Raw genomic sequence first — 15,748 nt, 5'->3', positions numbered from 1 at the left:
GAGGCACCGACGCCGTCATCGTGCGGCAGAACCACGAGGCCCGCTTTCTCATGAACAAGCCTTCCTCCCGCGAAGGAGCGGCTCAGAGTGCCCGGCGGCGGCGGCGTTTCTCACGCCTCCTCCTCCTGCCCCGCGGTGATGGCCCGAGCGGGGGCGCCGCGGCCCCGGAGCCGCCGCTCCAGCTGCAGGGCGCCCCGGCCGGGTCAGTGCGGGAGGAGCGGGCGTCGCCGCCGGCGCTCAGCGCCAAGCCCAGCGGCCGTGACTGTGACCAGCACGGGGCTGGGCAGGTGGACTGCCCTCAGCGCCCCTCGCCTGGGTGCCGGGGTTCCCAGGACCACCCCACGCCCAACTGCCACTGCCCTAACTGTCGTCGGAACTTCGCTCCGCAGTGCCAGCCCGCCTGTCCTGGGTGACCGCCGGGGAGCCGGAAGGCGCTTGGAGCACCAGGTGAAAGCTTGCTGCTGTGACTTGGGCAGCAGCCCGTGTGGTCTCAGAGGAAAACGCCGCTGTTTTTGTTGGTTGGGTGTTGGTTTCAGCGCTTGGAGACCTTTGCTGCCTCTGCCCTTCCGGTTTGCAGGGTGTCTGGGGAGGAAACCCGCTGGGTTATTTGAGCATCTTTGGGTGTGAGGACGCTCCCTCAGAGGGGCTCCAGACTTGGTAAAAAAAAAAAAAAAAAAAAAAAGAGAAATAGTTCTTTTTCTCTTCAAAATGTAAATATTTCTTTTTATATAAATAGTAAGTGCTCATTATAAAAATGAATACAATTCAGAGGCATGCCCCACCTCTGCTGTGTGACTAGAGATAACCACATTCATAGTTGGTAGTATATCTTTTCAGTCTCTGGAACTGTGTGCATCTGGGTGAAACATTAATGTGATCTTACTAAATGTTATTCTATAATCCGGCCTTTTAAATTCAAAAGTATATAAAAGTGAACTTTCCAGCCCATATATACCTGCACTTTCCTGGCTGAAATTAACTTCATTCCCTAATATTGGGTATTTAGCATGTTTTACATTTCTTTCAGTTACAAACAGTGAATGATGTAATGAACTTCCTTATACATGTATAAGGCTGCCTATGTGTGTGGGTATTTTTTATGGGATAAATTCCTACAAATGTAACCAATGGGTCTAAAGTAAGGCACATTTTGAGTTTTGGTAGTTTAACTTTAAAATCAGGAGAAAATATGATACCAATGACTTTATAATACACAATAGATCCAGACTGGATTGCATATTTTATATACCAGTGCAGCTATAAAATATACTTTTTCTTTTTTTTCTTTTTTTTTATAGAGAGGGAACCCATGAAGGCCATTGTGCACAGGGCCTGCAAATCACAGTGTCACCCTGGGTTACCCATTTCTCCACACCCCTGCAACTCTGAGAATTATTATTTTTAGTTTTTGCTAGTCTTTTATGCAAATAAAAAAAATATGCCATTTCACAATTGTTTCTACCTTCACATCTTTGGTTATTCGTGAGGTAGGTATGTATGGTCACCTAAGTTTGTTAATCATTGAAATGTCCTTCATAAATTGCCTATTTATGTTCTTATCTCGTCTTTCTATTCAGTTGCTCATCTTTTCTTTGTTAAAAATTTTGCATTTCAGATTAACTGGTATCTTTTTGTCATGACATTTGAAGGTTTTCTATACCCCGAATCTGTCAGGCATTTCTTTATAGTATCATTCTTACAAGGGCTTACACAAATATTCATTGATATTTTCTTGTAGAATATCTATGGCTATAATTATTTACTAGAGGCCCAGTGCACGAAATTCGTGCATGGGGGTGGGGGCCCTCAGCCCAGTCTGCACCCTCTCGCAATCTGAGATCGCTGGCTCCTAACTGCTTGCCTGCTTGCCTGCCTGCCTGACTGATCACCCCTAACCACTCTGCCTGCCTGCCTGCCTGATCACCCCTAACCACCTCTACCTCAGCCCCCACTGCCGCGGCTTCGTCCGGAAGGACGTCTGGAAGGTTATTGGCTGTCCAGTCTAATTAGCATATTACGCTTTTATTATTTTAGATGATAGTGTCTTTAATTCATCTGGAATTCATTTTTGTAAAAGATGTGAAATAGTTATTAATCTTTGTTTTCCAGCATCTTGGGACAATAACTTAAAATATCATTTTTATCAATATTAAATTCTCATATATACATGAATCTTTTCCATCCCATAGATCCATTCATCTATTGTTATGCAAACTCCACACTTTTTTTTAAATCTTCACTTGAGGATATTTTTCCGTTGATTTTTAGAGAGAGTGGAAGAGAGGGGGAAAGACAGAGAAATATCGATGTGAGAGAAATTCATCGATTAGTTGCCTCCTGCACATGCCCTGCCCAGGGCCCAGGCTGGGGAGGAGCCTGCTACCCAGGTTCATGCCCTCGACAGGAATCAAATCCGGGACCCTTCGGTTCGCAGGCCGATGCTCTATGCACTGAGCCAAACCAGCTAGGGCCACACTTTTAATTACATAGCTTTAGGATATTTTGATTTCTGATATGGCAAATCACTTCTCTTTCAATTTTTCTCTTGATTATTCTCATACGTTTACTCTTTTTGATGAACTTTACATTTTCAAGTATGAAAAAAATCCCAACGAGTTTTGTAAAACGTTACAGATCAATTTGAGAAGGGACATCTGTTTATCCAAGAGCATGGTTGTTCAGACCTATTTACAAACATTCCCTGTTTTGTCTAAGCCCGGCCAGCTCAGCCGTCTCCTTCTCAGACTCCTCCTTGGCTCTCTCTGGGGCCAGGAGGCCAGCAGCAGGGGCTTGTCTAAGCCTTCTTGTCCCAGGAGGCTAATGGGGATCTTCTCTTTTGCCATTTTTGCCCTTTTTAGTACTGGTTTTCTAAGACCTGTGTCCCACTGCAAAGCACCGTGGCAAAGCCCACCATGATCTCCTCTGGTCTCTCTCTTTTTAAAAAATACATTTTTATTGATTTCAGAGAGAAAGGGAGAGGGAGAGAGATAGAAACATCAATGATGAGAGAGAATCATTGATTAGTGGTCTCCTGCACCACCACCCGCGCCCCTGCCCTTACTAAGGATCAAGCCCACAACCCAGGCATGTGCCCTTGACCGGAATCAAACCTGGGTGGGACCCTTTAGTCTGCAAGCCAACACTCCATCCACTGAGCCAAGCCAGCTAGGGTGATTTCTGGTCTCTTTGCTTCCACTTGTGCTTCTTCTGGTTCATTCTCCACGCTGGGCCTAGTGTAACCTTTCTAGTCAGGTCCCTGTGGTCCCCTCCTGGAAACCCCACAATGATCCCCCATTCTATTAGTTACTTATTGCTGCTGTAACAAATTGCTACAAACATAATGCCTTAAAACAACACTTATTTATTGTCTGGAAATCAGAAGTCCAAAATCAGTCTCTCTGGTCTAGAATCAAGGTGTCAGTAGGGCTGCATTCCTTTCTGGGAGCTCTGGGAGAGGATACATTTCCCACCGTTTCCATCTTCTAGAGGCCGCCTGCATTTCTTGGCTCCTGGCCCCTTCCTTCATCTTCAGAGACTGCCACTGCATCACTCTGACCCCTGCTTCTGTTGTCACATCTCCTTCTCTGGCTCTTGCCCCCCTGTATGCCCCTGGTAAGTATGATCATAAGGACCCTTGTGATTCTATTGGGCTCACCCAGATAATCCAGGATCCTATCCCACCTCCAAGTCCTTAACTTAACCACATCTGCAACTTTCCTTTTGCCACGTGAGGTACCATATTCATAGGTTCCAGGGATTAGGACGTGGGCATCTTTGAGGGACATTACTCTGCCTTCCACAGCCATGGCCTCGGGGATTAACTTGGCTTGCCAGCCCATCAGTGACCTGCCCCACTGGTCCTCTGCTTTAAGCTCGTTCTCCTCTCCCCTTTGAACTCCCTGCTCCAGCCACATGAACTTTCAAGTTCTGAAACCTGCCCTTTCTGCTCCTCCAGTCCTGGTCCAGGCTGATCCTTCTGCCTGGGAAAACCTTTCCCCACCTCTTCCCCTGACTAACTCCTACTCATTTGCAGCCTTGGCTTAAACCTCACTTTTTCTGGAAGCTTTCGACAACCTCTTCTACTCCTTGCATGTTCTTCCAGACTTCATTAGAGGCTGCTGTGCCATCCTCCATTGTTCCAGTGCTCAAAACGCTATTGTTTGTTTGGTTATCTTCTCTTCCACCACTTACGCTCTCTGAGGGCAGAGGAGAGTGATGAGGGCAGCTCCCCGCACTTGGCACAGAAGAGGGAACTTAAACTCCTTGCTGAATGAATGTAATTTCATAATAGAATGCGAATAGCCTTACTCCATAGGTGTCATTTTAAAAGCGTTCGTCATTCAATGAGCACTGACTTTGTAAGTACTGAGCCATGGGGGTGAAAACCAGGGAAAAACATTTGCGCGTTATGGTTGCAGTGGTACGACCATAAGGACCCGAATAACCATTTTCCCCTTCAGGGAAATGGACGTGGAGGTCAGCAAGCCAGTAGACTTCAGCAGTGGAGATCACCAGCATCTGGTCCGGAAAGCAGCGGACAACAGCACCCAGCCCAAACCTAAACAGACCAAGGCAACGTCCCCTCCACCTGAGCCCAAGCAAACTCACGGGAAACCACGTCCGAAGACGGACCAGCGAACGGAGTCCTACGTGGTACAAATTTCAGAGGAGACCACCCCTGAAGAGAGCAATACTGTAACCAGCCCCTTCTCAGAAGAACCGATCCGCAGAGGTGAGAATAAAGGAATTTCCTTTGGGGGAGAAAAGCCAATGTTCTCTTAAAATGTTTCCACAGAAATATGGAATTTTGCTTTTAGTTTTTCCCAGCCAGGCTTTTCCGTGAAACATGGGGTAGGGCTGCTGTGGATAGACCACCCCCAAGTTGTCCAGAACATTCAGAAAATCCTAGTAAACATATCATAGTGAAAAGCGTGTGGTTTTCTTAGGAATTATGAAGTAGTCATTGATGGTAGAATGTCCTTACCTATATACAACGTGAATACCATAGTATTGGCTTCAGTTTTAAAGGATATGAATTCAATGCCTTAGATAATAATTCTGTACAGGAAATACATGCGTTATCCAAATATTGTTTACTATAGTCCAGGCCCAGGTACATGCCCTTGACCGGAATCAAACCTGGGACCCTTCAGTCCGCAGGCCGATGCTCTGTCCACTGAGCCAAACTGGTTAGGGCGCAGATGTGACTATTTCAGTGTAGGCAGCACACATTTGGGTAAATATGTTCTGGTGTTTTCATTAAGATAGCTCAGGCCCATTTTGCCACCGTCACATCTCCTATGCCCAGAAACCACCCAGCAAAAGGACACAGCTGTGATCCTCTAAGTCAACTTTAAGCAGCATTTCTTTTTTTCCTTTTTAAACTGGCATAAAACCACCCAAAGGTAACTTGTCGTTGCCAGCACCACTTGAGGGACCCCAGGAACAGCTGCGCAGTAGGAAGCAGGCAACGGAGAGGCCTTGGGATGCCACTCACATGGGGCTCCTTGGTCTGGCTCAAAATCCATCAGGTTACCTAGTTTCTGCTCAGGTAGAAGGGTAGGGAGTGGCTAAAGGCAGGTGGTGGGAGAGAAACGTGGTGGAAAAGCTCTGCCAACTCCCCGCAGCCCAAGGCCAGGCCCACGGCCATGGCCACGCCCAAGGGGGGCACACCAGCTCTACCAGCCTTCCTTCAGGCTTCTCTGGTCTCCATTTTGCCCAAGGGTGTGGCTGGATGCACCTGGGCCTGTGATATTCTGTGACTTTCCGATCACTTTGGGGCCTGAGAGGACTAGGTGTGCATCAGAGGGAACTAAATTCCTGACTTTGCCTTTAAAATGCTGGGACTTCCATGGATAAACGCTCAGACCTCCAATAACACACTCAGAGCCCAGACTGTTTCCCACGCGTCCTGCAGAGCTGTCCTCACTCCATCGGTTCACTCAAAACTAGCACTCCTTTCCCACCCTCAAAAAGCCAGAGGAAACATTTCTTTTGCTAAGTATCAAAAACAGGTAATTGCCTTTATATTACTACTTTTGAAGATTACATCACAAAAATAACGTTTCTGTCTCCTCAGCTTTCATTGTAAAAGTGTTCCTCCTCCTGTCTGCTCAGCTGGTGATCACGGGGACAATTATAGGTGTATTTATTTTCTGGTAAGTCTTCATTACTGATGCTAATGAAATACTGGGCTGCTCACATCTGTCACTGTCAGTCATTTAGAGTCTCCCCCTTCTCAGGAGATGGTTTTACCTCTACTTAAGTATTACATTAGTTAGCAAAATTAAGTACTTATTGAGTAAAACTATTGATTTTTTTTTAAACCAGGCCAGATTTAAAAAACTGGGTGCGCAAGAATCCCTGGTTCACCTATGCAATCTTGTAAGTATTATTGAATTTAATAAAAAGTGTTTTTTTTCTACTAGCTATTGATCAAGGTTCTTCATTTAAAAATTAAGCAGAGATGTTCTTTTTTATAGCTACTTATTTTTCTCTATCATCTTTTATCCTCCCCTATACCCTCCTCCGTCTCTACCCACACCCTCACCCTCACCCCCTAAAGATATAACATTCTTGAAATGACAAAATTATAGAGATGGAAAACAAGCAAGTTGGTGGTTGCCAGGAGTTAGGGGTATGTGTGTGTGTTCCCATAAAGGGATCGCACAAGGAGATCTTTGTTAATGTTTTAATGATGGCATAGTTTCACATCTTGATTGTGGTGCTGGTTACATGTATCTACACATAGATTTATGCCATAGTCCTATGCATAGCGCTATATATCCACACTGTACCAATGTCACATTACTGGCTTTGGTATTAGTATTATATACTACCAGAAGCCGGATGCACGAAGATTTGCGCAAGAATGGGCCTTCCTTCCCCTGGCTGCTGGCAGCGCCTTCGCTCTGGCCAGAGCCGCCTTTCTGCCTTCCCACACTGCCCAGAGGCCTGGAGCGGCTGGGGTGGGATGCAAGTGTCCTGCCTTGCCCCCAGCCACTCGGTGCCTGTGTATGCAAATTAACCCACCATCTTTGTTGGGTTAATTTGCATACTCACTCCTGATTGGCTGGTGGGCATTGCGAAGGTACAGTCAATTAGCATGTTACTCTTTTATTAGGTAGAGATAAATAATGTGAGATGGAACCGTCAAGGGAAACTAAGTAAAGGGTACCTCTCTGCCCCTCTGCAACTTCCTATGAATTCACAATTATTTCAAAATAAAAAATTTTAAAAGAGCTCACAAACTACCTGTGGATAGTTAGCAATGAGAAAAGTTAGTTTTTAAAGTTAAAAGAGGTAAAGATGATGATCCACACTTTCGTTTACTGTATAAAACTTATTATGAGGTATTAGTATATGATGATATCTGTATCTCTATCCACCTGTGTCACGTGATACGGTCAGTGGAAGCGAATGACACCTGGTTTTGAACTATCCTCAGCCCAGCATTTTTCGCTGTGCTCATTGTGCTCTCCTGCTGTGAGAAACTGCGCCGCCAGGTGCCTGCGAACTACATCCTCCTGGGATTATTTGTAAGTAAGCCTCCTCCTTAGCGCCTGTTGCCGCTCCCCTTTGCCGGATGTTCTTAGCACATTATTAAAGCCGTTCCTTCTCCTGTGGGAAATCTTCCTGTGGCGTGATGCAGATGGGGAGTATGTGTGAGGCCTTCTGGCTGGGTCCGGTCCCAGAGCTTGCTTCTGAGATCTGACCCACACCCTCTTCGTCAACTGGGGGCTCGGGGACCCTGGGCCGCTCCCCTGGAGGCCGCTCCCCTGGAGGCCGCCCGGGGAACCCGCGCCCACAACACACATACTTTGCTATGGAGAGTGAGTTCCACATTTAGGTCCCAAACTCATGTGCGCGGAATATAATTGTCTTTATTTTTGTAAAACTAATTTCAAGTCTCCCTGGGAGCCGAAACCAGCTCAGTCCAGGAGGCCCTTTCCAGTTCCCAGGAGCTGGGGCCGGGGCTGGGCGGTGAGGGTGTTTGCCCTCTGGTCCTCGGCGCTTCTCGCTTATCCGCGGTCTTGTTCTGGTCTCACCAGCGCCGCCTTGTGGGGCTCCCGCTTTGTCCGCGGCTCAGCGCTGCTGGGGCCACAGAAACCCGCGCGGCTCCTTTTCTTGCCGCCAGTTCCTTTCTGTGCCTCCCGCGGGGACTCTAGGCTCTCAGCAACTCTCAGCAGGTACCTGGAGCTGCTCGCTTTCTAAAACCTAAATGAAATCTCAATTCCTATCACTTTACCCCACCCCACCCCAGGGCAGCTGGCAGGGCTCCCCCGCAGGGACTCAGCAGCATTGGAGCATCATTCCCCGCCCCCCAGGCTCTCCTTTCTGCTTCCCAGTCAGGCCAAACCTCTCGCCGCCCCCAGGCGGTGGTCTCTCGGACACTCACTGACTGTGAGCATTTACTCTCCAAAAAACCCAGAACCGTCTCAGTGTGTTGTCAGTGGTTTTAAGTTTATTATTACAAGAAGAGATCAAAGCTATTGGTCTTAAAGGAAGCTCTCATTTCTGAAGTTTTGCTGTTTATTCCAAAGCAGGGGAAGCTTAAGAGAAGGAATATTATAGAGGGGCAAGAATTAGTTCTATTTCCCAGACTTCATGTCTTGCCCAAGTGTTAGGAAATGCACAGAGAAAATCATTTCAGAAAAGGACTTGAGGGAAGAAAGGAAAACACACACACACTGAAGACTGACTGCTCTTGCCCCCTGGGGCTGTGGCCCCCGAGCCGGTGTTCTGAGCTCTCGAAGCCACGGGGCAGGTTTGATTTCTAAGGCCTCTTGTTTCTCACGGTCCTGCCCTTGGGAAAACCGAAGGGCGGGTTCCAGCTTGAAATCATTCCTCTCCTTCCTCCCATCCCCCTTCTCCCCCTTCTCTCTCTCTCTCTCTCTCTCTCTCTCTCTCTCTCTCTCTCTCTTCCATGTGCTCCTGGAGATGGAGAAATGTGAAACCATTGAGCAAGTAGAAGAAAATTAACCTTGAAAGGAAGGTCAGAAACAAGCACCTTACTCAAGTACCATGCGTATGTGGGATACACATGGTATTTAACCTTTTCCTTTTGACCTATAATGAAAATAAAGACAGCTTACTTGTATGTTGAGCACAGTAGGCCCTTCCTCACCCGGTCTGGGACATGGAAAGGCAATTGCGGGTTCCCAGGAGCCCGGTTCTTCTGCAGTCTTTCAGCCCGTGTGGCGTCGCCCACGGCGATTGCTGAGGCTGAGGCTGGGACTCCAACAGGAACATTCCCGGCAGTGCTTCGAATAAGAGTCCAGGCCTCAGCCCCAGGAACCCCAGTCCAGACAGCATTTGGGGTCCCGGTACTCACCCCAGAGGACTCCCCTTCTTCTCGTCCCACCAGAGCGGCCAGAATGTAAAACCGGACAACCAACGGGCTGGGCTGCCTGTCACTCCTTGAGCCAATTAAGCAGAGACAGGGTTGAATCCTCTATGAGCGTTAATGCCAATCCCGCCGGCAGTATGGGAGAGCGGCAGGTCACCCACAAAAATCTGCTCTCCCCTCCCCATCGGCCAGCTGCTTCTACTGGGCAGAAGGACAAAGATACATGGGAAAGTAAGAATCACAGGCATGGGGGGTAGGCAGCTGTCACGGTCCTGCCTGCTGTCCTGGAGCCTGACTGTGGTCTGGCATCCTCCTGAGTGGCTGTCTGCTGGCTCTCAGCACCGGCCCATGGGAACCCTGCAGCCTGATGCAGCCCCAGTGCAGCTCTGCTCCGAGCCCTGCACAGGCACCTGCAGGTGCAGCTCATGCTCTGTAAATAGTGGCTCCCACCACCCCTCTCACTGAGGAGGCCTCCCGCCTCAGCCCACCCCCAGGCTTGCAGAAGTGTTTTATTCTCACCCAAGCACCACGCGGAAGGTCGGTCCTGAAACGGGTGGTGAAGCTATCGTAGAAATAGCATATCCTGCTCTGACAAAATGTTACAATTCCGTGTGGATGCCCCAATTGATGAATGGTAATATGGTCTGCAGATAAACCTGTAAGTTGGTTTCCACATTCCTAATCAATACATATTTACTTCACTAAATATGGTGAAAGTTGCTATTGTGTCCTAATTTTTTTTTTTTCTGGTAAAAGCATTTTCTCTTGTTAGTCTTAGGGAGAATGTTTAGTTGTACTGTTTATTTTTGAATAACCATTTGCCCTGTAGCTTGTGCGCTAGGGTTGTGGGTATTCCCACTTACTCCCTAGCCAGGGGTGGGCAAACTTTTGACTCGAGGGCCACAATGGGTTCTTTTTTTTTTTTTAAAATATACTTTATTGATATTTTACAGAGAGGAAGGGAGAGGGATAGAGAGCTAGAAACATTGATGAGAGAGAAACATCGATCAGCTGCCTCCTGCACACCCCCTACTGGGGATGTGCCCACAACCAAGGTACATGCCCTTGACCGGAATCGAACCCGGGACCCTTCAGTCCGCAGGCCGACGCTCTATCCACTGAGCCAAACCGGTTTCGGCGCCACAATGGGTTCTTAAACTGGACCGGAGGGCCGGAACAAAAGCATGGATGGAGTGTTTGTGTGAACTAATATAAATTCAAAGTAAAGGAGCGGAGGGGAGAGCAAGAGAACCGGATAGAACAGCCGGATCCGGCCCGAGGGCCGTAGTTTGCCCAAGGCTGCCCTAGACCCTGCCAAACACCCCTCTCCCCTCCAGTCCTCGCCCCGCAGCTGGGCCTCGGGAATCAGCCTTCTGATTGATTGTGCATTTTGTTTGCAGACATTTTTGCAAGGTCTGATGCTAGGAGCCGTGTCAGTGTAAGTCTGTGATACACATTTTCTTTTTCGCACGCACTTTTCCCCGATTGTATGTGAACACTAACTGCAGTCTCTGGTTTTAGTTTCTATGGTGCTGAGGAGGTGTTATGGGCCATCGGGGCAACTGCTCTGGTGACGTTATCGCTCACTTTATTTGCTCTGCAAACAAAGGTATGTATCATGGAAACAGATTTCTGCCATGAGGGCGTGCGGGCCCTGTTCCTCGCCCCTCCTGCCCTTTTCTCCCCACTCTGCTCTCCTCTCCGCAGTCCTGTGGCCTCGCCTCCCCAGCCTCCTCTCTTGGGGCTTCGGGCTTTCCCAGGAACAACACTGAAAAAGTAAAAAGAAATAAGGTGAAATTAATCTGAATAATATCTTTCACTTAACCCAATGTATGTGAGGCATTATCGTTTCAACAAGTAATCAACATGACAAAAATATGAATGAGCTAGTTTACATCCTCTTTTTTGAATTAAAATTCAAACCCAGTGTGTGTTTTATACTGATAGCACATCTCAGCTTGGAGTTTCACGGGCTCAGTAGCTGCAGGTGTGGGAAGCACACCTGTGCACAAGCTCTGTCACCTGGGGAGCCTGTTAAATCACAGCTTGCTGGCTCCACCCCCCGGACACGCAGAGTCAGAAGGTCAATCTGCACTCCAGGTGGTGCCCATGCGGCTGTGCTAAGGACCACACTAGGTGATGCAGGACTTGAGTATATTTCCTTGGTGTGTTAGGGGTAGGGAGTGAGGGCAGAACTAGAGGGACTAGGAAAAAGCTCTTGCAAGAAAATGTCTTGGGTTCAAGGATCTTCTTTTTGCTGTACAATCCCAAATTTCTCAGGCCAGAAGATTAATATTCCCCTTTCTTTAGAAGAAATTTTTTTTTAATATATTTTATTGATTTTTTACAGAGAGGAAGGGAGAGGGATAGAGAGTTAGAAACATCGATGAGAGAGAAACATCAATCAGCTGCCTCCTGCACACCCCCTACTGGGGACATGCCCGCAACCAAGGTACATGCCCTTGACCGGAATCGAACCTGGGACCTTTCAGTCCTCAGGCCGATGCTCTATCCACTGAGCCAAACCGGTTTTGGCTAGAAGAAATTTTAATCTCCCTTCCCTGGCTGATTTGGTCACTGATTTATGATGGCAAAATCAAAAAAAACATGTTGATAAATTTCAAAATTACAAAAGAATCATTCATAGTAATTTTTTTTTAAATATATTTTATTGATTTTTTACAGAGAGGAAGGAAGAGGGATAGATAGTCAGAAACATCGATGAGAGAGAAACATCGATCAGTTGCCTCTTGCACACCTCCTACTGGGGATGTGCCTGCAACCAAGTTACATGCCCTTGACCGGAATCGAACCTGGGACCTTTACAGTCCGCAGGCTGACGCTCTATCCACTGAGCCAAACCGGTTTTGGCCATAGTAATTTTTGAAAGTTTAATATATATATATATATATATATATATTATTCAAAGGTATGCATACAAATGTGAAAAAGGGACCCAGTTAATTAACGTCTTGGTCTATTTTATTTCATTAATGTAGTCTATGCTCACACTTTGAAGATATGAGTAATTATGAGCATAATTATGATCATGCTATACATACAAATTTACATCCTACTCATCCAATGTGCCTTTTCCTTGGGAACCTTTTAGAGAAATACAAGAACAGAGCTGCAAAACGAACTCCCATGTGCCCATTGCCCAGCTTCAAAAACCATCCCCTCACGGCCCCTGCTATTTGCCCACAGCCCTCCCTCTCCTCCCGCCAGAAGCAAGTCCCAGGCAACAGGACCCTCATGTCTTGTTTCCAGTGGTGGGGCTGATGGCTTTCCCTGGTTCTCAGACCTGGCCCGGGGGCATTTTTAGCAAACGGGCCAGTGTCTGTCTGTGGGGTGTGAGGCGCATCTCTAATCACCCTGGGACCCCGTGGTGACGGTGACTGAGTTGTGCCTGCTGTCGGGTCTCCTCAGCTGGACTTCACCCTGCTCCACGGAGTGCTGTTCGTCTCGCTGGTGGTGCTTTTTATCTACGGAATCCTCTTACTCTTCATACAGTCCTACGTGAGTGGGCCCCATTCGGAGGACCGTTAGGAATCCGGGGTGAAGGGCTGGTGGTGTCAGGATGGAGCCTCTGAGAGGCAGAGCCGAGATGGGAGTGGGGGGGACTTTCCTGGGGGAAATGTCTGCGAGAGAGGAGGTGTGGGGGAGCCATGAAGGCTGGGAGAGCTGTCAGACCTCGAGGGCCAATGTGGCCCCAGGTGAGGGACCGGAAGGGGGTCCGTGGGAGCATTCTGGACTATGGAAGGTTCAGCAAGGCCACCAGGAAGTCCTGGAGCTCACGCCGACCGTCCCAGCACAGTGGGAAGTGGAGTGTGGCCCAGGAGCGGGCTGCAGCGGCGCTGGGCAGTAGGTCTGTGAGGCCCGTCCCAGGGGCTGGCCGGGTGGTTGGGGTCCCATGGACAGGAGGTCTGGGCCATGATGGTGGAGCTCCCACCCTGGACTACCGCTGTCCTTCCCTCGGAGGAGTGTGGGCTGGACCACCCACAGGGTGGATCAGACTCCTTGTGCTGCTTGTTGAAGTGATGGGCGTAGAGAGATGGGCTTCTTAGGACTTTTCCAACAGCAGCCTAGAGGAGGTCCTATTTTTTTTCTTTATTCCCTTTTTTGCGTTAAATCTATTCATTGACTTCTCACTAGGTATCAGACATAGGCCCATGTGTTTTTCATATAGGCATCAAATTCAATTCCCACAACATTCCTGAAAAGTACATATCTCATCTGTTTTATAGATAAGAAGACAGGTCCAGAGACATTAAATAACTCATCCTGGGAGCAAGAGGGATCAAAGCCAGATGTGACTTTCTTAAAGTTGGGTCCCGATCTAACAGCAGGGACCTAAGTGCGCCCTTTTGGTATTTCACATCTTGTTCTTAACAGTCAGTTGTCTCCTTTCTTCTTGCAGTGGCTGCATCTGCTGTATGCTGGACTCGGAACTGTGCTCTTCTCACTTGTAAGTCCATCTCTCCTTCTCTTTGACAGAGTCGGGTACATGCATGGAAGGTGCCGCCTTAGCCCTGGTGCTAAGCGTGGAGTCAAGTGGAGTCAGTAATTCACTGGAAAGCACTCCTGGAGACTTGTTGCTGCTCCTCCTCTTCCTCCTCCTTCTCCTCCTCCTCCTATTCCTGCTTCTCATCCTCCTCCTTTTATAGAGATGATTTTTTAGAGCACTTTTAAGTTCAGAGCAAAATCAAGAGGAAAATACAGAGATTTCCCATATACCCCTGCCCACACATGCACAGCCTCCCCTATTATTAACTACACTCACCTACAATGAACCTACATTGAGGTGTCAATATCACCCGAACTCCACAGTTTACATTAGGTTCACTGTGGGTGTACATTCTATGCATTTGGAAAAATGGATAATAAACGACATGTTCCATCGTTATGGTAGCATACAGAGTATTGTCACTGCCCTAAATATCCTGTGCTCTGCCTACTCATTCCTCCCTGCCTCCAGCCTTTGGCAACCACTGACCTTATTACTGTTTCCAAGTTCTGCCTTTTCCAGAGTCACATAGTTGTAATCGGACTGGCTTCTCTCACCTAGTAATGTGCACTTAAGGTTCCTCTGTGTCTTATGGCCTGGGAGCTCATTTCGGTCTGGATGTATCACAGTGTATGTCATCAGCCACCTACTGAAGGACATCTTGGTTGCTCCCAAGTTTTGGCAATTTTGCATGAAGCTGCTCTAAACATCCATGTGCAGGTTTTTGTGTGAACATAAATTTTCAGCTCCTTTGGGTAAATACCAAGGAGTGTGACTGCTGGATGACATGGTGAAAGTAAAAACCTTCTCCCAGAGTGGCTGGAATCACATAGGGAGCAGGGAGGGGAAGTGGGGGGAAGGGCCTCAGTGGGCCAGGCCAGTGTCCGCTTTAGCATCCCCCAACCTCGGGTTTGACTCCCTTCTCTGCCACTCTAATCGCTCATGTGACTTGCCCTCATTCTATTTTGGAAATACTGACATCACCACAAAGCTCCAGGAATTCAGAATCATTGCTGCGTGTGAATCTAAATGTTGGGGAACCATTTTATTTTCATTCTTTGTTCAGTGAGAACACAGGGCGTTTTGTGGTGTCACTGTGTCCAATATGCCCACCTGGCCCATATTGTTGACTATATGGGCCAGGTGGGCATATAGTCTACTGGACTTGGAAAGCAAAGAAGGACAAAGCACTTGCCTTAATGGAGTACAAACCTGTGAACGTTGTAAATGGCTGAGGCTGTAATAACAACATACATAGCCACAAGCCGACTTTCCACAATCATGTGTATTGATGCTAACTTTCCCAGATGGTTTACAGTTATTGGGTAGAAATGAACAGGTTAAATAGCTAATTTTTCTTTCTTTTCTTTAAGTACTTGGTGATGGATGTGCAGCTGATGGTGGGGGGGAGCCATCATGTGAAACTGGACCCTGAAGAGTATGTGTTTGCTGCTCTGAACATCTACTTGGATATAATCAACCTTTTCCTTTTTATTTTGCAACTGATTGGACGGTAGGCCCCTGGCCAGGGCTGGCTCGTGCTGACTAGAGGGAAGGAGGGCCATCTGCGAAGTGCCGCCAGCTCAGACATGCAGAGGTGGCCATCTCATAAGCCCTGTTATTAAAAAAATATTTTAGAGTACTTTTTTTTTTCAAATGAAAGCAAACATTCAGTTAATGGTAGCTGTAACTTGTTATATATTTTAAGTTCGATTGTCACGTTGCAAAACTTTCTCTGGGACATTTCTGATTTTTATAATTTCAAAAGATGAGTATCAAAATACCATACTTAAACATTTCTTAGATGCCTGTTATTTTGTTGAAGTTTTCCAGGCACTATTTAAAGCTGTAAACATCTCTCTCAATGAATAAAATTGACTACAGAAACCTAT

At 47.4% G+C, this 15,748-nt stretch overlaps 1 protein-coding gene across 1 annotated transcript; it reads left to right on the top strand.

Moving 5' to 3' along the window:
* On the top strand, positions 1-15,748 carry LOC308246458 (protein lifeguard 1-like). Its single transcript, XM_080664672.1, has 10 exons — positions 1-447; positions 4,461-4,732; positions 6,080-6,158; positions 6,331-6,384; positions 7,448-7,538; positions 10,750-10,787; positions 10,871-10,958; positions 12,779-12,868; positions 13,770-13,817; positions 15,230-15,748. The coding sequence occupies exons 2-10, from the start codon at positions 4,465-4,467 to the stop codon at positions 15,371-15,373; spliced, it is 900 nt and encodes a 299-aa protein (XP_080520798.1). The 5' UTR covers positions 1-447; positions 4,461-4,464; the 3' UTR covers positions 15,374-15,748.

This window comes from Plecotus auritus, assembly GCF_963455305.1.
Source record: "Plecotus auritus genome assembly, chromosome: 4".
In the NCBI taxonomy this organism is placed as follows: domain Eukaryota; kingdom Metazoa; phylum Chordata; class Mammalia; order Chiroptera; family Vespertilionidae; genus Plecotus; species Plecotus auritus.
Note: the sequence above shows the minus strand (reverse complement) of the source record. Positions and strands in the feature narration are given on the sequence as shown.

What these genes read in the sequence shown, in the direction of transcription:
- LOC308246458 (XM_080664672.1), top strand. Translation starts at nt 4,465, where the DNA reads ATGGACGTGGAGGTCAGCAAGCCAGTAGACTTCAGCAGTGGAGATCAC. An exon ending in ATAGGTGTATTTATTTTCTG is followed by an intron (nt 6,159 to 6,330) that starts GTAAGTCTTCAT and finishes TTTTTAAACCAG; the next exon opens with GCCAGATTTAAAAAACTGGG. An exon ending in ACATCCTCCTGGGATTATTT is followed by an intron (nt 7,539 to 10,749) that starts GTAAGTAAGCCT and finishes TTTTGTTTGCAG; the next exon opens with ACATTTTTGCAAGGTCTGAT.